The 24,414-nt window shown below is 40.4% G+C and overlaps 1 protein-coding gene across 7 annotated transcripts in view; it reads left to right on the top strand.

The window, feature by feature from the left end:
* FRMD4B (FERM domain containing 4B) overlaps positions 1–24,414 on the top strand; it is a 323,328-nt gene that overhangs the window by 208,209 nt on the left and 90,705 nt on the right. For all 7 annotated transcript variants that reach the window (XM_049640864.1, XM_049640865.1, XM_049640868.1 and 4 more), the window contains 2 exons: positions 1,402–1,494; positions 12,938–13,022. In XM_049640864.1, the coding sequence (XP_049496821.1) occupies positions 1,402–1,494; positions 12,938–13,022 (178 nt within the window). The remainder of the gene's footprint in view (positions 1–1,401; positions 1,495–12,937; positions 13,023–24,414) is intronic.

Raw genomic sequence — 24,414 nt, 5'->3', positions numbered from 1 at the left:
TTCCTCCTCCATTCTCCTCTTCCTTCTCCTCCTCTTTCACTCTCCTCCTCCTCCTCCTCCTCCTCCTCCATTCTCCTCTTCCTCCTCCTCCTCTTTCACTCTCCTCCTCCTCCTCCTCCTCCTCCTCCTCCTCCTCCATTCTCCTCCATTTTTTTCCTCCTCCATTCTCTTCCATTTTCTTTCTCCTCCTCCTCCTCCATCCTCCTTCTCCTCCTTTTTTTCCCTCTTCTTCTTCCTCGTTTTCTTCTTCCTCTTCTTCTTTATTATTACTATTATTAGTATTTCCTATCTACTTAAAATGACTACAGCTTAGAGTCTTCTGAGTTAAAAATTATTTACTCAAAGACCAAAATAGGTTGGAAAATATCTTCTGGCCCATTACAGGTTTTATTATAATTTTACACCCCATCACTATTTGCGTGTTTTTGAGTTTTACATAAGCAAGCAAAATGGAGTCTATGCCTTCTGGGAATATACAGTCTAAAATGGCCCAACTGGTTGGACAGCCTTGGAAAAGTCATGGAAATGATCCCAAGTCATCAATCCTTTTAATCCCTGAGAGGTCACAATTTAAGGAAAACTGTTTATATCCACGAACTTTAGGCTTTTGGGTAAATAAACAAATACAAACTTAAATATTAGGAGGTCCATAATATACGTATAGAAACAGCACTCAGAAAGCCTTTGACCCTGTACTTTTAAAGAAACTGTAGTATTGTTATATGTGTCCGATGATTTCATTAAACCAGTTTTCTCCTTCTTGACTATCTAAAATATTCATATATCATATTTAATAAGAATTTAAAGATTAATGTATTAAGGTTCAATTAGTTTTCTTTTTACCTCCAAAGGCACCCAGTATTAGTCTCTTATTTATCATCTCAGAGATATTTTATATATGTGTGTGTGTGTATTTTTTAATTTTAAAAGGGTTATATTCTGTACTCACAGTCATGCATCTTGCTTTTCCATTCAACACCATGTCTGGAAATTGTTAAAAATAGGTTTGTAAACATACTCTCCCTCTTTTGTGTGGCTACATTGTATATTATTTCTCAGTTTAAATTATTTTTTTAAACATGACCTTGTTGGACATGTATAGGTTGTTTTGAGCCTTTTTCCTCTTACAACCAATGCTAAAGTAAGTGACTTTATACTTAGGCCATTTTTCGCATGCACAAGTTTATCTTGCTAAACTCTTGCACATGGACAGTCTAGTTCAGAGGCAGATGCTTTTATAATTTAGATAGTAATTGTTAAATTGGTCTTAGTACCAGTTGTAACAGGTTATACACCTACCATCCGTGTATGACACTTTCCCCACAGCTTTGCCAACCCTGTGTGTTATTGAACCTTTCTCTGACTTCTGTTTGATCCTTTTTCTTTGCTTTACTCTCACAGAGGTCAGCAGAACTGGCTACAGTTAGATCACCGAGTTCTTGACCATGATCTGCCCAAGAAACCAGGCGCAACCATTTTGCACTTCGCTGTGAGGTAGGTATCGATAGAAACATCCAGCATCCTCACCTCCCTTAAAAAAAAAAAAAATCTGGTGATCCACTAGAGAATAAAAAAAAGAACAGGCCCATCAAAACATTATGTGAAAAAGATTCTCTACTGTCTTAGTCTGGAGACTAAGTTGCCATAGATACCGTGTAGGATTGTTTTCTTTGAAGATGAAGGGTAGAATCACCTTCCTTTATTCCTCAAAGTCCTCTGGATCAACTTAAAGGTGAAAAATACATTGTATTTTAGTACATAACTTGTTTCTGACGCAACATACCTTTAGCATTTTTTTCATTTGAAATATGGCAAACATTTACTGTTACATGTTATGTATGGACATTTCCTAGACTGTGGAAAGGATTGAATTTTATACAATTTCACGCCTTAGTTTAAATAGACGATAAAATGCAAACAAATGCTCATGGAAAGAATTATCTTAACCGTACAGAAATCTGAATTCAGCTTGCAGGCAGAGAGATTGCTGAGAAAGATGTAAGGAGTCCTTGACCTGTTCTCTGAGCTCTGCTTAATTAGGAAATTCACTTACCCATACCTATGGGCCTCCATGTATGTTTCCTCCAGAAATGGATGCATTCAACTCAAACAGTGATTTCTTAGAGCCCGCCCATGATGGGAATGTTTTTCCACATGAAATATGCACACTCTAAGATAAATAAAATGTTATAAAAATTAACACTTGTGTTCCTGTGCCTAGTTTAAGAAATAAAACACTACCAGTCTTGCTGAAAGCCCCTTTTTGTGCATTAGCCACTCTTCTCACTACCTGAATTTGATGATAAATTTCATGATAAGTTGTCTTCTTTGTCTGAAGCCAAATATGGTAAAATAAGGTAAGGTAGTAGATTTCCCAGGAATCTAAATAAGCTTTCGTAACGCTAGATCAACCTAAAGCATGATTCTGTATTCTGGGCTTATGTTATTTTTTGGATGTTGAAATATGCTTTGTTTGAGGCACTTGGCTGGCTCAGTCGGTAGGGCATGCAGCTCTTGATCTCTGGGTCGTGAGTTCAAGCCCCACATTAGACAGTCTAGTTCAGAAGCAGATCCTTTTATCATTTTGATAGCAAAACTAAAAAAAGAAAGAAAGAAATATGCTTTGTTTTATGACATCATCGTGGAAGCTTCTTATTATCCTTTTTTAGAATTTATATACTATGATTAACTAACAAAATCATATTGATTTACACACTTTTTAACAAAATTTTCACTTGAGTCTGCTACATTAAATCCAAAATGTGGTAATAAGATGTCCCACCTTTTTTTAAGCATCTTGTTTTATATGAATTGATGGTGATTGTGGATGATAACTGTTCCTTACTCAGTAAATAAAGTATGGATGATCCCCAGTTTGTTTTTTGCTTTTCGCTCTGCAAGCTGGCCTAGAATTTCTTTCATGTCACCAGAAATCATATTTTTGAAACCCAGGAAGGAGGTCACATAAATGGTGATTTGTCCAGGAGCATAGCTGGTGTGGAGAAATGGGTGGAAATCCTAAAGAAAAATACAGGACTTTCCTGGAAAGAGTATGACATGAGTGTGTGTGTTTGTGGAAATGGAGAAAAGGGCAAACACAAACTAGCAAGCAATAGGAAAAAGTGAGTATTAGTAATTAAGCAGGGGGCAGAGAATAGAGAAATTTTCATCTTGTGTCTGAGCAGTGGCCCAACATCAATATATTTTTTCACAAAATGTTATAGTATCACTGTAAACATTTCAAATTATATGAAATTACTCTCTCTCCCAGCCTTCCTTCCTCCCCTCTACCTCCAGCTCCCTTTTATTCTTAGAGAAAAGTAAGGATGATAGTTACTTGGTGACTTACTTTGTTTTTACCTGGAGATTTTTCCTTGTTTATGTAAAAATCTACTTTATTTCTTTGCACTTTCGTAATTGAGGTGTCCAGTCCCCTATGAAGCACCTAGGCTGCTTCCAATTATGTCTATGTTAATGTAGGCTGCAGTTAACATCCTTGCTTTTTTTTAATCTTGTTTTAATTTAAAAAAAATTTTTTTTAATGTTTATTTTTGAGAGAGACAGACAGAGTGTGAGTGTGGAAAGGGCAGAGAGAGAGAGGGAGATGCAGAATCTGAAACAGGCTCCAGGCTCTGAGCTGTCAGCCCAGAGCCTGATGCAAGACTCCAACTCGGGAACAGCGAAATCATGACCTGAGCTGAAGTCAGATGCCTAACCAACTGAGCCACCCAGGCACCCTGACATCCTTGGTTTTTTATCTTTGCACACACATGTAATATTTACGCAGCATACCTCCTCAGCAAAACCCTTTGTCTTTGGAGAACTTAACAACTACCGTTTATTTAGTCACCAGACTGTGAACTCGTTCTTGAACAGCTGATATCTGGTCTAGTTTTGGTCTCAAAATAAGAGGGGAGAAAGCTCTGTCTTCCTTCCTATTCAGTCATTCATAAGGCAGTCCTATCTTTCCGAAGCAGGTTCCTGAGATACCCAAGTAGCCTGCTACTCATTCCGTGAGTTTCAGCACTTACTTGAGTGTTATCTCGAGAGTATCCCATAGTCACAAGCCATTACTTCCCCATAACTACTTGCATGTTTAAAACCCTTATCAACTTTTTAATTATTTGTGTAATTTTTCCTCCCAACAGTACAGTGAGATCATAATAGTCTTTGTTATTATTCCAATTAAGTACTTGTTGTTACTGCAACTTAATTAAAGGAATGATAAGGCAAAAGCACACAAAGAATTAACTGATGGAGGTCACTTAGTGGAATGTCATTCTCTGGAGATCTCAGGAAGGGGATTACATGCATCCCTGTGAAGTCCAGTGCCTCCCAGAGGGCCTCTAGCATTCTCTTTTGAGAGAACAAAACTGTTGGTGGGAGTTATATCCCAATAGACACCACCAATAACCCTCGAGGTCTTGCCTGAGTTGGCTACACATTTAGTCAGTGAAGAATAGAACCAAAGATGGCTTTTGGTTTTGTTTGGATATTGGTCACTACGGGAGCCTCTGGAAATACGCAGGACCTCTTTTTTTTTTTTTTTTTAATTGAACTATAGTTGACACACAATATTACATCAATTGCAAGTGTACAACATAGTGATTTGACAACTCTATACATTATGCTGGGCTCACCACAAGGGTAGCTACCCTCTGTCACCATACAGCGCTGTTACAATATGGCTGACCGTATTGCCCATGTTGTACCTTCCATCCCTGTGATTTATTCATTCCATAACTGAGAGCAGTCACTGAGGTGCAGTCACCAAGTAGTTAATGCACAATGAGAAAGGATTCCCTACAGTGGTAGCACATTACAAGGATATGCATCCCTGTTATTTTTGTTGCAAACAATTAGAAATATCCAAATGCCAACAATGAAGATAGGTTCAGTAAGTTATGGCATTCTCACAGTGAACAATTGATCACTTTAATAAAAGAGATTAGATTTTTTTTTTTTTTAAGTACGTTTCATTCCAGTACTTCCCCAGAGGGAGAGGGGGCACATTTCTGAATCGTCCTAGGAATTTCTCAAACTATACGGTCACACCCCTCCAACTCCCAAATCCCCCACATTCTGGCCCAGATTCAGATATGGTGCACTAAAGATAGTGAATAAGGTATTGTTCAAGTTGGTGTGACAAATAAAGAGAGATTGGGATACAAGATAATTTTGCAAAGTGCTATAAAGATATAAGAAAATATCAATTTTTTAAAAATTGTAGTGTTTATGAAAAAGAAAAATACCATACGGTTTTGCTCTCAAGATATTGAAATGTAGTATTAACCCTATGGAGGGCACTGGGCTAAATATTTGACATGCATCATCTCACTGAGTCCTAAGCTAAACATTGGGGTCCTGCAGTCGGAGAGGGGGGTCTCGGGGAGGGGGCGACTTTCTCTTGGTTAATTTCTCCCAGGATGCAGGGAGCAGCTCAAAAACACGTGCTGCCTCTGCATGGAAGGAAGAAAACATTGAAGGTGAGGGCACTTAGCTTTCCCTTTATGAACTTCAGGATTAAACCTTTGTCTTTTCTTTAGTTATAAAAGCTCAATGATACATGCTAAATACATGTGTGCCACATGGGTGTATAGAGGCCCCATAATTTATTTCTGCACCATAATTCATGGAACCGATTCTCTATTTCCATGTGAGTCCAAACTCCCCCGGTTGCGGGGGACTTCCCCAGGCCAGGGGTTGTTATTTGCTGCTGTAAATTATCTTCTGCAAACACATGGGCCTCTTTGGTAATGCAGCCCAGATGTGAGCATTTGAAAAGCTTGATAGTGAGTGAGCATACAAGCATTTAAATCAGAGAGCAGGGACTTGGCGTGACCTCACTGGAAAACCTCCCATCCCCTCTGGGGAGGGCAGGCGGAGGTGGCTCAGGCTGGTACCACCCAGCTCCACACAAAGCAGTGTCTCAGGGTCTTGCACTCCCTTATTCTTAGACTACTTCTTGCTTGCTCCCCCACCCCCTCCCTTTCTGGTCTTCCGTCTTCTCCTCCCTGCTTTTCCTCCTCCTCTTTCCAAGTCACCTCTGCTATGCCCCAGGACTGTAACTGGCCATTCAGAGGTAACCCTTGAAGTGTTGTCTGTGACACTCAGGGCTGAGGACTCTCTGTGTTCATTGGAGAGTAGTAGAAATGTGGGGGATGGAAGGGAAACCACTCCATTTCTGTCAAAGTTGCTGAAAATATGGAGCATTTGAAAGACTTTCTCAGGCTTTCAGCACCCCCTGGCCTGGTTCTGGAACACTCAGCCTTTAAATAAGAGCTAAACTTGGGGCGCCTGGGTGGTTCAATTGGTTAAGCATCCGACCTCAGCTCAGGTCATGATCTCACAGTTCATGAGTTCAAGCCCCATGTTGGACTCAGTGCTGACAGCTCAGAGCCTGGAGCCTGCTTGGGATTCTGTGTCTCCTTCTCCCTCTCCCGCTCCCCACTCACACTCTGCATTTCTATCTCTCAACAATAAATAAGCATTAAAAATTTTTTTTAATTAAAAAAAAGAGTTAAACTCAAGGAAGCATCATGACTGTAACCTGTGGGTCCCCATCATTCCACCTGATTTTTTTTTTTTAAGAAAGTCAAATACATATATGGAATACAACACAACAGGTTTAAAAAAAAAAAAGAGACTGGTGAAAAAAGAGACTTGTTACTATGGAAAGACACCCCAATATATTCAAGCAGATCCCAAAACAATATGTGCAACATGATTGCACTTGTGTAAAATCTACGAGTAGGGGAAAAGTGTAAAATGTCAACAGTAGTTAATTTCTGGGTAGAATGATTATGGGAATGATTTTTTTTTTTTTTTGCCTTTTTGCTTATCTATATATGTTTTTTCCTACAGTGAACACATTACTTAAGCACTTTTTTTTTAATGTAAGCATTATGATTGATAAAAGGAAGAGAAGTTAGAAAGTTTGTGAGTGGCTAACCCTGAGTTATTTTAAAGCTATCAAAGAGCAGGAGAAGACAGCAAAGTTTATCTCCTCAAGGAGAAATGTGATCAAAAGCCCAGAGGAATAGCTGATTCCTCCTAGTGTGGGCCCAGCAGAGATTCTTTGAGCAGATGTGTGGGGTCAGCTGGTGCTCTGGGCCACCCACCACACTCCCATCTGAGCGCGCAATATCCCAGAACCTGGACAGTGTGACTGTTAGTTGCCTTAATATTGACCGTGACCTCCTAAATGGCATAACCCGTTCTTGAATTTCCAGGCACTTGTTAGAGGCCTCCATCTGTGAGGATCCAACATCCTAATTCATAGGAGAGCTCCAGAAAGACACAGAACACCTCAAAACTCGTACCCAATCCCAACTGCAGTTTCTTACAGGATTATGTTCCTCAGTGTGCTTTCTGATCAAAAGCAGACCTCGTTTGTGGGAATCGGCTCCCTCTCCTACATAACCGGTCCTCAGGGTGACATTGAAAGGGCAGAAGGAAAGAATGAGTAATCTGACTTGTGCAAAGAGCTGTAGGGTGCAGAAGTTAAAGCTTGGCCTTCAGCACAGAGTTTCTTAATAGCAGCACTATTGACGTTTGGGGCAGGTAATTCTTTGTCATGGGCAGTTATACTGGATTGTAGGATGTTTGCAGGGTCCCAGGCTTCCGCCAACTAGATGCCAGCATGCCCTGTAAGTCAAGGTAATCCATAAAATGTCTTCAGCATTGCCAGAGGCACCCCAGTCCACCTACCGAAAATCAGTGCTTCGTCATCATTCCTGAGTTTGAATCCCACCTCTTCCATTTATTAGCTCTGTGGTGTTTTGCACCCTCTATTGGGCCTATTTTCCTCAGCTGTAAAATGGACCTTGTTGTTGGAGGATTAAACCTGTAAACATATAAGGTGGACCCTCAGTAAATGTTAATGATTTTTATGGTATAAATGACAGACACTGTTGAATGAATGAAAAAAAATGTCATGATGTGATATACATACAGTCTTTGAATGTGGAAGGTTTGCGACCGTCTGGCTTAGGTCACTTTTACTCTGGGTAGAGGATCTCATCATTCCATGTTCATCATTCACGGTGCCCAGCTGTCCCCACCCTATCCATCTTACCTCCCCTGCCTCTCTTCCTGCCTCCTTCTCCAAGCCTGTGTCCCTACCTTCTTCAGGGAGGACAGGAGCAGACTGTTTTGCAGTTTTGAAGGGAAGAGGCAAGCACTTGGATACTTCAGATTGCTTGGGGCTGGAGACTTCCTCCCCTTTCCAACAGGTCACAGCAAGGCCCTTACCCTCCTGGGCCTCCAGCCCTTCCTCCTGCAGCTCACAAAGAGCCACAGCGTGGCAGTGGAGCGACAGGGCAGGTTCCTACAGGCTCCCCTAGAGGGCTCTCTCTGGTTCTCCTAGAGAAATTCAGAAGTGAGAGCGTCTTCCTGGCGGGGGAGCACATTGTGGAAGCAAACAGTGCTTTCCTTGGGAAATTCTCCCAGACTGCACCCCTCCCAGAGATAAAAGGAGCATCTGAGACTCCCACAAGCCCTGCATAATAGCTTGGAGAAAGTGCAGTACATCTTAAATTACTCTGCTGTCTTCAGCATGTGTTACAAAGCGAGACTAGGAGGTTGCAGGGTCATTATAAGCAATAAGCAGAGATCTCCCTGCTCAGAATGTGGATTGGGATCTGATAGGAATCTCCTTAGGCCTGCGGCCACAGTGAGTGCCTGAAATTACCCACAATGATGGACTGAAACCCAGAAGGAGGCCCCTCGCGGGACGCCAGTCACAAGCTCAGCGTTGTTCAAAATGCAAAGTAATTGAGCAATTCTTGCCCGATTCACCATCTTCAAAGATATCACTGAGACATAAGGAAGCCTTGGAAGACAAAATATGCTCAGTTGGAGAGAACAAGTTGTAACTGGTCCGAAGGACTGCTGTTTCACAGCATTTTCCTCTTCTCGATTAAAATGGACACTTTGAGAGCATTTTGTTTCCTTGAGAGAGAGAGCTTAGGAAAGATAACCTGCTGAAGTTTTAAAAAGTTTCCCAACTCAGTCAAGGCCTTTTGTTATTGTCCCATCAATGGAGGAATAATAATAGTACTGTAATAATCACCACCACTCATTGACTGCTGAATGGCCTACCACCCATTATGTTGAGCACATGTAGAAACATCTCATTTCTCTGGTATGTGGTCAAGTAAGGAAAGTGAGCCCTGAGAGCCCAGGTGGCTGGTTCAAGGCCCCAGGACGAAGCTCAAAGTAGTCTCTTCCCCACTTTATGGTGTTGACTTTTGATCTCTGTGAATAAATGTCCCAACAGGAAAATATTGGCCACCTACACGTAAGTGACTATTGACAAGTGGCCCATTCCAAACAATTCCCATGTTCTGCTTTTTGCCACACGTGTTGTCATTGGACAGGCTTCCCTCTCCCCCGAGCCATCTTTATCACATCCCTGAAGTGTGATGTTCTGTTACCATTGATGAATGGTAAGGTGAACACCTGTCCCATCAAGAAGGAACAAAGAAGTGGGAGAGAGCTAAAGCATAAGAGACTGTTAAAAACTGAGAACAAACTGAGGGTTGATGGGGGGTGGGAGATGGGTATTGAGGAGGGCACCTTTTGGGATGAGCACTGGGTGTTGTATGGAAACCAATTTGACAATAAATTTCATATATTAAAAAATAAATAAATAAAATAAAATAATAAAAAAAAAAAAAAAGAAGGAACAAAGACCACTGTTGGAGGGAGCACACACATTAGAGACAAAACCTCTCCAAGCAAATGGCTCAAGCAAATTTTCTTCTCAAAAAAATTGTAGTTACTAAGCTGTATGAGGTTTGTCTATAAAACATAGACCAAGTCAGAAAGCCTGAGTTCATTTCAAGGCTGAAAATATAACCGCAAGGGTGAACTTCACAAAATCTTGGTGAAATCACTCAAAGTAAGTGTTCAGAAAGGAAACAGTAGCCTTTTGCCAAAAAGCGGCTGAAACAAAAGGTCTTTATTTTATGAGTCTGGGAGAGTTGGTTTTATTTCAATAAGAAGCCCTGAATTTTGTTTTCACTTCACGATACATGTTGAGAGGTGTGCCTGGGGAGCCATTCTCCCAAAGGACGATACGCACTTTTCATACACTCCATAAATATGAAGTCATTACAGTGGCCCCCTTGGGGGAGGGAGAGGATTCTGGATTGAGAGAACAGGTAATCAGATGCCTAGGAAGAAAAGTAGAAGGCAACAGGGCAGGTCGCCAGAAAGTAGTGGGAAACAAGATAGGGACCTGTTTACTGGAACTAGGGTATAGTTAGGGGCTTAGGCTTCAGAAACAAGGTGAATCCAGTTTCTGATATAAAGCTATCTGTTCAGAGTTAGACAAGCCACAAGCTGATTTGGTGCTAAGCCACCCAGCTCCCTGCATGTGGTCTCTTAAATTCATGAAAATTAGCCAGAGGACTGGACTGGCTAAAATGCCCTCTCCCTAGAATGCCTTTCCTCCCTTCGCTACCTGGTGAACTCATGCATTCTTTAAGACTCGGCTCAATTGTCCAAGGGGACATTTAGTGTCCTGTGACACTTAGTGCTCCGGATTTCAGCTTGGCAGCGTTCTGATTCATAAGCTGAGTTAATTGCATCCCTCCTTCGGGCCCCATGGCATTGTAAGCATGTTACATTTCATTGTGATTGTTATTGTAGGAAAGTATTATATCATAGCGATTTGGAATGTGAACTTTGAAGTCTGACAGGCCTTACTTTGAATCGTGGCTCCACCACTTCCTACCTGTATGGCTTGGGGAAGATGACTTTACATCTCCATCTCTCAGTTTCCTCATCTGTAAAAGGGCCTCGCCACCTGCTACCAATGGCATCCAGCTGTACTACAGATTAAATGAGATGATTCTCCGAGAATGAAATCAAATGATGCATGAAAAGCGCTGAGTGTATCGCTAGCCAGAAGCAGGAGCTCAGGAAACAGTAGCTGTGATAGCTGCCACCCAGAAACGTACATCTGTTGACAGGGATAAAAGTCCATGTAGAAACAAAGAAAGCAGGAAACTGCCACCACCAACACCGAGTTGACCTGGAAGTTCCTTCAGGATACAGCCATTGAGTTAACTGGCCTGGAAGGAGGAGAGATCAACCCAAGAGAGGCTCCTAATGTGGGATAAGGAATTGACAAACAATTGACTTGCAGTCGCTCAGAGGGAGTGACAAACAGTGGAGATAGAGGGAGGCAGGAGCAAAGGCACCCAGGCAGAGAAAGAAGGGCAAGTCCACAGCAGGAGCTGACGGGGCAGAAGGAAGTGAGTCACTGCCCTGATGGACACCAAGCAAGGGGGCCTCTGAGGCCAGCTGCTGCTGCCTCTTGTAGGGCTGGGATCTTAGGCTCAAAGCTTGAGTCACTTCCCCCGGGCCACAAAGCATTACGTACCAGAATGTGGGGTTTTATTAACAATTGTTAATATCTATTGAGTCTTTTCCATATATTATCTCCTTTAATCCTTTCCAAACCCTCAAACCATGAGATAAGCGTAATCATGACACCCATTTTAGAAAAGACACAAAGAAACTAATGAACTTACCCAAGGCCACGCAGCTAATAAATGATGGGGGAGGGAATCCCTATCTAGATCAGAAACTGATTTATATCAGAAACTGGTTGGTTTCCCCCAACCCCACATTTCCCTCCCTGTCTTAGTCCTTCACTTTCCTCCCTCACAAACCTAGCAGTCATCAGTCTTCATTAATCTCACTTAGAAGATAAGCCCTTGTTAGTGAAAATGTAAGTGGATTTATTCTCTTTCTGGTTAGAGATGGAATTTTTCAAATGATTTTGCCATCTCAGTGATTAAAGCATTCGTGGTCCTTTCCAAGCTCGTGTATTTATCCAACATTCTGTCATTGTTGGGGGGAGGGAGGTGGGGAACAAATGCCCAGCAACGGTCATGAGGTCATGACGGTGCAGAGCTAAGGTCAGGCTCACCAAGCCACTTTAGCCCTGGTAGATCTGCACTCTCCCCAGTCGGAGGGCAAGTTCCTCTTCCAGTGAGCTGTCTTGGGGCGTTAAGGCTCTTCATGCATTATTCATCAAATGAGCCTCCAATACTTGAGAAAAACTTCTGGGCCTCAGCTGGCCCACTGACCCTCCCCCCCAAACCCCCCAGAGCTCAGCCTTCACTGGCCAGCCTCATCCTTTCAGGATTTTGAAAACAGAGGGGTAGGGAAGGACCCCCTCCTCTCCTTACAGGGGCTGTGAGAGCTCTCCTTAGAGCAGGGACCTGCGTGCAGTCTGTGGCCTCACACACTGAATGAGCTAAGGCCCTGGCAAGGGGGATGGGGTAGGCCTAGAATACTCTGATTTGCATGAAAAAAGTCCAAGGTTAAGTGCTACTGAGGGCTTGGCTTCCAGCCAAGAGAAAACCCTGGCCTGGAAGGAGGACAGGGAAGGAGCAGGGTGTGATTGAAATTTGCCTGGTGGACAGGAGTGAGGTGGGCATGGGGCCTTCACACCCACCTCAAGCCTGACAACCAGAGCAGACCGCCCAGTTCCATTATATAGTTCGTACTCAGTCCACTTCCACTTTCAACCTTCAAAGCTCACCTGGGCTTTGTTTTGAAGCTGCCTGAGGGATTATGAACACCCAAGACATGTGTCAAAGAATGAGCAACGCAGAGAAAGCTGGGTTTGCAGTTGGTTACCATTTTGGATTTCTCTTGAATTTGCTGTCCAACACACAAAAACTTTCTGTTAAGAGATTTTATGTGCATATATGTCTACATTCATGTGCATATATGTGTACATGCATGTACATATACATATGGGTTACAGATTTCTTTTAAAAGGAAAAAAAAAAGCACAAGGATTTCCTCGTTCCTCAAAATCCTCTGCGCCTTTGGGGATGCCAAATGAAGACATAAAATCATGCTGAGAGAAGGAAAAAAATCTGAAGAAACACACTTCTGTACTGTTTTCCAGGTTTTACATTGAGAGCATATCATTTTTAAAGGATAAAACCACCGTGGAGCTTTTTTTCCTGAATGCAAAGTCCTGTGTACTCAAGGTAAGGCACCCTATTTGTTACTTTTCAGTGAATGACTCCAGGCAGGCTGGAGTTGGGGGAAGAAATGGTATTGCCTATACTTGCATGTTCAAACAAAGAAAAATGAGCATAATCTTTCTCACTGGTACTTCCTACCATGCCATAAAAAAAAAAAAAAAAAAAAAATTTTAAAAATTTAACAAAAGGCTGCTCTTCTCAGATTCTGAGCGAGAAAGACAGTCATCTGCAGGGGAATCATGCTCACAGACAGTTACCACTACCTAAATGCAGTTAGCTAATCCCCCACACAGAACAACCCAGAAAGACACAAAGATGGATCAGTCGGATTGTGATTGAAACCTCAAAAAAAGTCAGGCTGGGAATCTTTTTTAATACAGTATGCCCTACATCTATCATAATTCGAAACCAATCTTATTTAGGGGCCCGTGCTCAGAGCCACGTGTTTTAAAGCAGTGTCCCAGTTATCTGTGGTGAGGGACGTTTTGTGCTTTATTGTTTTCTATCTAATCTAATCTTTGGAGGACACCTTGCTTTTGTAAAATTCAGTACACATGAATTGCCAGAAAAATGATCCCATGCTTGGGTGTTGCACCTGTGTCAAATTGCTATAGAGCATTCTCAAGATGTTACCACCTTGCAGACTATCACTGCTTTCAAGGCCTCCACTCTGGACTCCTCAGAGCACACCCTTGGCCAGACCAGGGGTCTGGGAACCCAGAGATGCTCATCTGGAACCTGGCTTCTCCATTCTAGGTTGTAGTCTCAGTGTTCCGGAAGTCCATGCCCACTTCCGGGGCTGGGGGGGAGCCCTTTCTGTCCATATACATCACCCTAAATCTGAGCAGTGACCAGGGACAGCTGGATGGTGCCTAGCCTAGAAAGACAAGGGGGCAGGCTGTATACGGATTAGGGTACACTTCCCCTGGACCTCCAGAATGTTAAGTATGGCTCACTGCACACATACAGCTTTAAATGATTGAGGACTCGGTACGGGCAGAGTTTTTGTTAAAACTCATTTATCGAGAAATAATTGAATGCACATATTTAAAGTGTGCAGTTTTGTTAAGTCTTAACATATATAATAGCCATGAGCTGGTCACCAAAATCAAGAGAGTGAATAGACCCAGCAACTACAAATCTGCTTTTTTTTCACAATAGTCTACATTTTCTAGAGATGTATAAAGATGGAATCATACGGCAGATAATCTTTCTGGTCTTCTTTCAGTGAGCATAATTATTTTGAGATGCATCTCTGTTATTGGGTGTGTCGGTAGACCATTCCTTTTTATTGCTGAAGTATTCCACTGTATGGAGGTACCTTAAATTGTTTTTCCATTCCCCTGTGATTTTTTTTTTCATTTTTTTCCTAGCTTTCCTAGCTTTACTATAATTGACATAGAACAGCAAGTTTATGGAGTACAGTAAGATGATTTGATACACTTATATACTGTGAAATGATGCATTCATTGGGGACAATTAGAAATAAAAGTGCTATGAACATTCATGTACAAGTTATTGTTTATACACATGCTTTCTTTTTTCTTGGGCAAATACCTGGGAGCAGAATGGCTAGATCGCATGGCAGATATGCTTAACTTTTTAAGGTACTGCCACTCTGTTTTCCAAAGTCGTTTTCAAAAATCAGTTGTCCACATGTGCATGAGTTTATTTCTGGACTCTGTAGTTGGTTTCGTTAATTTGCCAACCTTTATGCCCATGACATACTGTTTTGATGACTATAGCTTTATATTGTGTCTCAAAATCAAAACAAACTCTAGCATGGTTCTTTTACAAAGTTGTCTTGTTTATTCTGTTTTTACATTTCCATATGAATTTTAGAATCAGCTTGACAATTTCTAAAAACAACAAAACAAAACAAAATGAAAAACACCTAATGAGATTTTCATTAGGATTGCACTCAGTCTGTAGACTACTATAGAAAAAATTGACAACCAAGAAGTATGGAGTCATCAGTCCCATGGCACACAGTATATATCCCCATATATTTCGGTCATCTTTTATTTCTCTCAGCAATGATTATAGTTTTCAGCATATAGATCTTTTGTCAGATTTGTCCCCAAGTCTTCCATATTATTTGATAAAATCGTAAGTGATATCTTTTTATCTCAGTTTCTGAATGTTCATTACTAATTCTATAGAAATGCAATTGTTTTTGTGTATTATTCTTGAATCCTACAGCCTTTCTAAACTCACTTATCATTTTTGGTAGCTTTTTGTAGATTCCATCAAATTTTCTTTATAGATGATCATGGCTTCTGCTTAGTTTTACTTCTTCCTTTCTAGTCTGCATGCTTTTTTATTAGTTGTCAAATTTATGGGCATAGTTGTTCATAATATTTCCTTATTGCTCTTTTGATGTGTGCAGTCTGTAATGTTGTTACCTCTTTTGATCCTGATATTAATAATTGATGTCTTTCTCTTTTTTTTCTAATTAGTCTGGCTAAAAGTCAATCACTATTGAGCTTTTCAAAGAACCAGCTTTTGGTTCAATGGTTTTCTCTGTTGTTTTTTTGGTTGCTATTTCATCAATTTCTGCTATGACCTTTATCATTTTTCCTTTTATCTTTATTATTTCCTTTCTTCCCCTTTCTTTGGGCTTAATTTTCTCTCCTTATTCTTGCCACTTAAGATAGAAGCTGAGATCACTGTTTAAAGATGTTCTTTTCTAATATAGGCATTTAGTATAAAAATGTCCCCCTAAATAGTGATTTTGTAGTGTCCCACAAATTCTGATATGTTGTGTTTTCATTTTTATTGTTTCAAAATATTTCCAAATTCCTCCTTCCTATATCTTCATTGGCCTCATGTTATTTAGAAGAGTGCAGTTTGGTTTCCAGATATTTATTTGGGGATTTTTAGAGATCTTTCTGTTATTTATTTCTAGTATAATCCCACTGTGGTCAGAGAACACACTTTGTGAAAATTAAATCCTTTTAAATTTATTGAGACCTGTTTTATGGCCCAGAATATGCTCCATCTTGGTAAATTATCCATGTACACTGGGAAGAATGCATTCTGCTGTCACTCAGTGGAATGCTCTATCAGTTTTATCACTGCTTTCAATTATGAGGTGTGTTGGTATAGCTTTCTTTATGTTTCTTATGATTTATTTTTTTTTATGCATTTTGGCAATCACTGTATTTTAACTGGTTTTATATACTATTTACATTTAATGTGATTTTTGACATGGTTAAGTTTAAGTCTGTCATCTTCCTATTTATTTTTTGTTTGTCCCATCTGTTATTTTTTTTCCTCTCTCTGCCTTCTATTGCATTTATTGTGTATTGTATGATTCTATTTTATCTCTTTTATTGGATTATTAGCTATAACTCTTTGTTATTTCCATGGTTGCTTTAGGGTTTATAGTATACATCTGTAACTTATTATGTCTACCTTGAAGTGCTGTTGTACCATTTCACATGTAGCACAAGAACCTGACAATAGTATATTTCTGTCTCTCCCCTATGAGCCTTTATGCTATCAGGGCAATACATTTTGCTTTTTGATATGTTATAGATGCACATGATTTTGTTTTTGGTGTAAATATTTGATACTTCTGCCTGCTTTTAAAATTTTCTTGTTATCCCTGCTTTTGATTACGAGGTGCTACAGTATAGCTTTTTTCATGTTTCTTGTTTTTGATGTTTATTGAGCATCTTGGATTTGTGTGTTTTTAGTTTTCATCAATTTTGGAAATATCTAAGCTATTTTTTTCTTCAAATATTTTTCTCTGTTCCCATCCATACCTCCTTTGCAAATTCCAATTACACATATACTGGGTGACCTGAAATTATCCCACAATCCAGTGATGCTCTTTTCATTTAGTTATTTTTGTGTGTATGCTTTAGTTTGGCTCGTTTCTATTGCTCTGTCTTCAATTTTATATCTTTTCTTTTGAAATCTAATTTGCCATTGGTTTCATTCAGTATATTGAGTTTTTATCTTTAGAAGTTTGAATTGGATCTTTTTTGTATTTTGCATATGACCCCTTTTTGAAATATGAGATACAGTTATAGTAATTGTTTTAATGCCCTTCTGTGCTTATTCTAATATCTGGGTCAGTTCTGGTACATTTTGACTGATTCAATTTTCTCCTCATTATGGGTCATGTTTTCCTGCCTATTTCCTGCATATTTTGCATCCCTGATAATATTTGAATGGATGTTGGACATTGTTTAATTTAACTTTTTGGGTGCTGCATATTTTTATATTCCTATAAATATTTTTGACATTGGTTTTGGGATAAAATGTAATTAGTTAGACCTTTTGTTGTTGTTGTTTTCAACTCTTAGTTTTATTATTTGTTAGACTGGCCCAGAGCAGTGTTCATTCTAAAACTAATTATTTTCCATTACTGAGGCAAGACCCTCCTAAGTACTCTACTCAATGTCCAATGAATTATGAGTTTTTTCTATGGGGAACCAGTCTTGTGAGAAAACCAGGTACCCTTCCCTTCCATCCTCTTGGATAATTCTTTCCCCAACCTTGGGCAGTCTCCTTCCATGTATGCAGTGATCAGTACTTTGCATCTCTTCGGGATTCTCTCTGTGCAGCTCTCCTTTCTTTGGCATTCTGTCCTGCAAATTCTATCCATTTTGGTCACCCCAGTCTCTCAGCTCTGTCTCCTCAACTCAGAGAATCCACCATGCTCCATCTGTGTAACACCTTCACAGCCTAGAAACATTCTCATGGCAATAAGTGGGTGCTGTCATGGGGTTCACCTCATTCAAGGTTCACTGTCCTTTGTTGCCTTTTATTCAGTGTTTTTTTAAAAAAAATTTTTTTAACATTTATTCATCTTTGAGAGACAGAGAGACAAAGCATGAGTGGGGGAGGAGCAGAGAGAGAGGGAGACACAGAATCTGAAGCGGGCTCCAGACTCTGAGCTGTCAGCACAGAGCCCGATGCGGGACCTGAACTCACTGACTGCGAGATCATGACCTGAGCCGAAGTCAGACGCTTAACTGACTGAGCCACCCAGGTACCCCACCTTTTATTCAGTGTTTTCAAAACTTTTGTTTCACATTTATTGGCTGGTTTTTTAGTTGTGTAGTTTTTTTTTTGGGGGGGGGGGTTGGTGAGAAGGTAAATCCAGTCCCTGTTAATCCCTCTTGGCTACAAGCAGAAGTATTCAAATCAGAGTTTTTGGCTAATTCTATGGGGAAAGTAAAAAGTCTTCAGCACTAAAGACTTTATTAGAGCCTCTCTTTGTTGAGACTTGAGCTTTCTGAAGAACTCCAAGAGTTGACTGATAAGTAGATACTTATATAGCAAATACAGGATTTACTGAGTCAGAAGAAAACATTTCATAAACCACAGTTGGTCATCATCTCCTATGTGGAGAAATACAATTGCCCCTTGTTATATTTTTCACCACCTAGCTGGCCATGGTCCAATGAAACAGTCTTCTTGATTGCTTCTTCACTGCGTTGCTATGTAAAGAAAGATAGGATGTAAATTTTAACTCATGATATTTCTCTTGTAGCTTTGTATGCTAAATTCCCTTGGTCTTCAGAAAGTACTGAAAAGTAGAGTTCTTTTAAATTCTTCTCCATCTTATGAATGTCCGTTCCTGAGATTTCCTTTCTAAATGGGAGTGTTTTGTCACTTGTCAAAGAATTTAGAACTTTTACAAATATAATATTGAAAGGCACTGTAACCTATGAATGTTATTGCAATAATTTTTTTAAAGTGAGTTGTAAGAATTTAGAGTTGAACATTTTCTAAGTAATACACAGATGACTACTAAGAAACAATCCCAAGAGATGTTATAGGATCCAGTAAATGATAACAGGATCAGGTAGCTGTGTGGTAAAGCAGCTTTTAAGTAATTTCTTAAGACATGATAATTTAAGAATATTGCCCATGAGGACTATCATCTGAATCATGGACACAGGAGTAAATAAGTTTTTTGAGAACACAGTCTCAGCTATAGAACACATGTAGGTGGATTCCCGATGGGTGAAAGTCAGTCACTGACATGGTTAATTCGGGACTCATTGCTGGATAAGGCAGTGAATGGGGCTTCCTTCCACACTGTGCTGATGTGTTCAGCACCTCTGATCACCCCTATACACACTTCTTCCTCCCTGACAGATAGCTGTCCCCTTCTGTCAGTTCCTTCCCTCCAATGAGGACAGAAACATATAGGTGGGAAAAGAGAGCTCTTTTTGCAAATATTGACAAAGCCACAGTCAATATGCTTGCATGCTTGGTGAACAAGAAATATGACTTGTGATGAAGTTTCATACAGTTGCTGAAGCTCTGCATAGCTATGTAAATATGGATTCTGTCTTTTAAAAATTCACCCCTGTGAGTATGTCGTTTGAAATACTGTGTGGTTCTCAATGGTTTTGTATATATTATTGCCCATACCGCATAGTGAAGAAGCCATTGTTAACTTTGTGTTGAAAGAAATATTGGGCTTCATTTTTGAGTTTGGGTATTCCAGAAGAGTCTGAAAAAAGGGATAGAGATTTTTCACTTTCGCTCACTCCAAAGGAAATCCCCATGTACACAGTGTGGTACAAATTGGGCATGCAATGTATTGTTGTTGACCGACTCATTAAATGAATGAATGTTGTTGATGATGAATGCTTGTTTCCCAAGAAGTCAAGGGATAAACAAAACCACTGGTCTGTTGTATAATTTCACTAGTATTAACTATGAATGTATATAAATTTACTGCGAAATTAAACACCTAAAACCCTAAAAAATTCACTTTCAAGGTATTACTGAATAATACTTAGCAAGCTCTGATGACTCTAAATACAATTTTCAGCAAAGAATGAGTAAGAATGATTCTAAAGGGAGAAAATTTAATGTATCATCTGATATTTTATTTTAAAAAGTCAAAAGCCTTTTGGATTTTTCTCTAGTCATTGTAGATATCAATTAAATGTCAATAACAGTCTTACAGAAAACCAGTTCTGGTCAACTTCAGTTATTAAGCCATCAGCATATAGGCCAAAGTCAATGATGGCTAGAATTGAGTACATAAGAGAGTATTTATTTAGCAGTTATTTATTGGATGCCTGCTACCTGCCAGCACTGTTTGAGACTGCTTATAACTGGAAATGCTCTGAGGATGTCTTGTTTTTTCTCCCGGTTTTTTAAATCCCAATTTAAACATCAGTGAAAATGAAATCTGTTCTCTGAAAAAGAGTCTACGTTAGCTTAGTTATGACAATAACTTAGCTTCATGTTTCCTTGTCCTTTTGGAGCCATTCACTTGATTCGGTATTTCTGTTCTGCTGTAATTTGCAACATGAGAAAATACGTTAAAAATCATGCTGTTGTGTTTGCTCTTGTCAATGAAATGTAATTCTAAGGAAAAGCTCAGGGCTAGGGCTACCTCTGAAACATACCAGCTGTATGATCTTTGCGTTGCTGAGTCATTTTTTTCCCGTTGCAAAATGATCTGGTGAGATTGGGGCAGCATTTCTCACTGTGTGACCTTTGACTACTTTTATCAGATATACAACAAATGCTCATTTTGAATAAGCAAACTCTTGCCTTCTTGCCCCTCTCCCAACCACAGAATCAGAATTGAGGAGGGAGCTGGAAATCAACCTTTTCAACAAGGTTCTCTGGTGATTCTACTGAGCACTTTAGCTGAAGAACCACTGGATTTTCTGTGTGTTAAACATGCAGAATGGTTAAATATGGGTTGAAACTGGCCTTGAGAAATATGAATCAAGGTCCACAGAGGACACTAGAAAGATGCCTTTTCATTTTTCCTCTCGTTTCCTGGCAGTTAAAACAGAAAAAGGCATTTTGCCTTAAGAACAGGAGAGCAGAGGAAGGTATGAAATTGCTTTCCAGCTCTGAGACTACTTGGAAGGAAAGAAATGTCTTCAGAGCCCTTTCTGTACATTTTTTGTGTGCCAGTACTGTGCTAAATGGTACACATTTCACTGCATTTGATTCTCACTATAGCCCATAAAGAAGAAAACCTGTGATCCTCTTTTAGACATAAAAGAACAGCAGTACAGACAGGTTAAGTAATTTGCTTAATGTCACAGAGCTAGTAGGTGGGCAGAGTGTCCTTGGAAAATTACAACAGCAAGAGACCCCGGCCTATAAAAGCACCTCTCATTTGTCTGGACTTTTCTTTGGTCATCGCTCCAGGGAAATAAAAGGGTCCTCTGTGAGTCAGAACTCAGGGGCTCTTGTTAAAGAGCAGGTCATAGCCACTAACGAGTACTGAATACATACGTGCTTACTCCGTATATTCATTCCTTTACTTCTCACTCCAAACCATACCTACGTTCTGCTGTTGTCTCCCATTTTACAAATGGGAATACTGAGGTAGAGAGGTTGAGTAATGTACACAAGGTCACATAGCTGAATTAGTGGGGGAGCCAAGATTCATCACAGGCAGTATAATGCCAGAATCTGACTTTCACCACCACACATACTGCTTCCAGATGGCTGGGGGTCGTCTGTCTGCTCCCCATGGAGGTGGTGTATCCGGGTCATCTGGAGCATAGGCTCCCTCTTTCCCTTATTCCGAACTGTGTTGTACATGCTCATGCTCTTAGCCCAGGGTGGTTAACAGGTGCCTCTGGATGCTAGGAACCACTGGCTCCACAGGTTGGCCTGGGGGACAAAGCACTCAGATCCTTTCCGAACTGCACAAGCACTCACGGAGGAACAGAGCCCGTCAGAAAGTTACAAACGGCCGTGTGGGTCAAGTGTTCCCCAGGAGAGAACTGTTGTCTGAGTCGTCCATCAGGTGAGGGCTCTTGAACCTGTTTGGCTTCCTCAGTGAGAATGGAGAGGGGCACACCTTCCCTTTGCAAAACAACCACCTGTGCCAGGTGGTGATGATGTGGAAATGCCGAAACTGATACCGGGGAAGCCTGGAAGCACTCGGCGTGTGGGCAGTGGTCCACCTTGGACGACCTGTTGCCCGCTGGAAAAGCCTCAATGCATGATACAGGACTGGAGGTTTGGCCCCGGTTGTCATTTGCGGAGGCCCCCTTGACCACATCTGACTTTAGTACTCAATCAACGTTTGTCACCACCACCCTTTTTTCAAATCAGTGATTTGAAGACACACTTGGAAAATTCAAATAGTATTGGCCACCTTGTCCCTTTTGCTGTGTTTAAAATTTATATATTAAAGAAAAGGCAGGAGAAGGCAAAGCAACTGGGGTTCAGGAGGTGCTCTGGGGTCGAGATCATGCCCTGGGATGAAGAGGAGGAGAAGGATGGCAGCTTGACTTCACAGAGAGCTCCCCAAGCAGCAGGCATTGATTTTTTTTCATTCATTAGCTCATTTAATCCTGGCAACAGCCAGGATTATTATTTATTATTGCTTTAACAAATGAGGAAAATGGAAACATAAATAAATTAAGTAATTTGACCATGGTTAAATAGGTCGTTAGTCGTGGAGTAATTACTAGGCAGCCTAGCTCCAGAAACCATAGTACTTATCATTCATTCAGTCAGTCAGTCAGTAAAAATTTATTGCATTCTTGTTAAGGGCCATTATTTGTGATGAGTGCTGCATTATTATAGCACCAGTACCTTCCCATGGCCTGTCCTAAATCGTAAGGATTCTTGCCTTTGTATGTTTGTGTGTAGATGTGTATTGTGTTTATTTTAAGGGCAATATACTATGATGATACTTTCAAGGACGTAATATTTCTGAAAGATGCCAGGGACCTTGGAAAGACTGAGCACACCCAGAATCCACTGATGCTTCTTGTTACTCCTTCCTAATAATCTAAAAAGCAGTGTCAGACATTTTCCTAGCTCCGCAATACTGCAATACAAGGAATCTCACAAACAGAATTGGGATTTTTTTTTTTAAGATTTATTTGGAGGCTGATGAAACAAATTTTGTTGCGCGAATTTTAGATATACGATTTATCTTTCTCTTAGGCTTTTTCTGTATTGAGAAGTTTTTGGTTTTGAAAGGTATTTTTTTTTAATGTTTTATTCATTTTTGAGAGAAAGAGAGAGACAGAGTGCAAGCGGGGGAGGGGCAGAAAGAGAGGGAGACATAGAATCTGAAGCAGGCTCCAGGCTCTGAGCTGTCCGCACAGAGCCCGATGCAGGGTTGGAACTCACCAACCACAAGATCATGACCTGAGCTGAAGTTGGACACTAAACCGACTGAGCCACCCAGGCACCCCCAGAATTAGGCTTTTGTAATCACACACACACACAGATGAATACTATAGTTTAAATCTACAGCTGAAGAATCTCTCTCATGAATATAAGCTACTTTCTTGCCAAAAGGATTTTAAGAAACTGAGTATTAGACCACTTTCTTGGAAATTCACCACATGCCTTGAACATGTTCAAGACTTCAAGAAGTTCTTCAGTAAGCAAACGTGTGATTTTGTTTAACCCGATATTGTCCAGACTTACTTGTGTATGAAATTTTTCTTTCAAGCTATACTTATTAACTGACCTCAAACTATACTTGTGAAAATGCTGCTGTGAATATATACTATACCATTAAATAATAAAGCAAAAAGTGACAACTGTAAGCCTCCTGGGTATTAGTCTATGTTAGATCTGACATAGATAAAAACCTGGTCTATTCTGATTCTTTAAATGAAACATCTTTGGAGTCAGTAAAGAGATGTTGACCTGGGTACTAAGCCAGTAAGGACTTCCTCTGCTTCAGACTGAGCAGGAGTAGATACCAAACCAAAAAGGAGGAGAACTTGGGTCATTAATGCCTTAATAGATTTCACTACGCTCTCTTTTCTTTGCTAATAAGTTCCCATCTCTTTGTACCTCAAATAAATGTAGAAATACAAATGAGCCAAGCATTAGTAATCCTATTAAAAATTAGAGGTATTGTAAGCCTATCCAATCACATTTATTCTTATCCTCCTTCTTACCCCATTTCTTGACTGAGACCTTTTTAGATGTGCCCTTTCATTAGTAGACTTAGTGAGAGTCTCAGCCTAACACCCCTGATACACACTCTTACCACACTTACTTAGAGTGATACAACATATTGCATAATTGCCTCAGAATCTTAATGCCATTTGCACTTAAGTGTGTGAACCCAGAGGCGCCAAAGCTCTCTTAAAAGTCCATGTGGCTTTCAAGGGCAGTCTGGCCATGTCCATTAAAAGTAAGAATATATCGGGGAGCCTGGGAGCTCAGTAGGTTAAGGGTCCCGACTCTTGATCTCGACTCAGGTCATGATGTCACTGTTTCGTGAGTTCAAGCCCCACACTGGTCTCTGTGCTGACAGTCTGGAGCCTGCCTGGGATTCTCTCTCCTCTCTCTCTTCCCCTCCCCCACTCACGCTGTGTCTCTCTCTTTGTCTCTCTCAAAACAAATAAACATAAAAAAAGTTTTCAAAACGTAAGAGCATATCTTTTTACCCAGCTGTCCA

The sequence above is a fragment of the Panthera uncia genome, chromosome A2 (genome assembly GCF_023721935.1).
Source record: "Panthera uncia isolate 11264 chromosome A2, Puncia_PCG_1.0, whole genome shotgun sequence".
NCBI lineage: Eukaryota > Metazoa > Chordata > Mammalia > Carnivora > Felidae > Panthera > Panthera uncia.
This window is presented reverse-complemented; position numbering and strand designations above follow the sequence as displayed.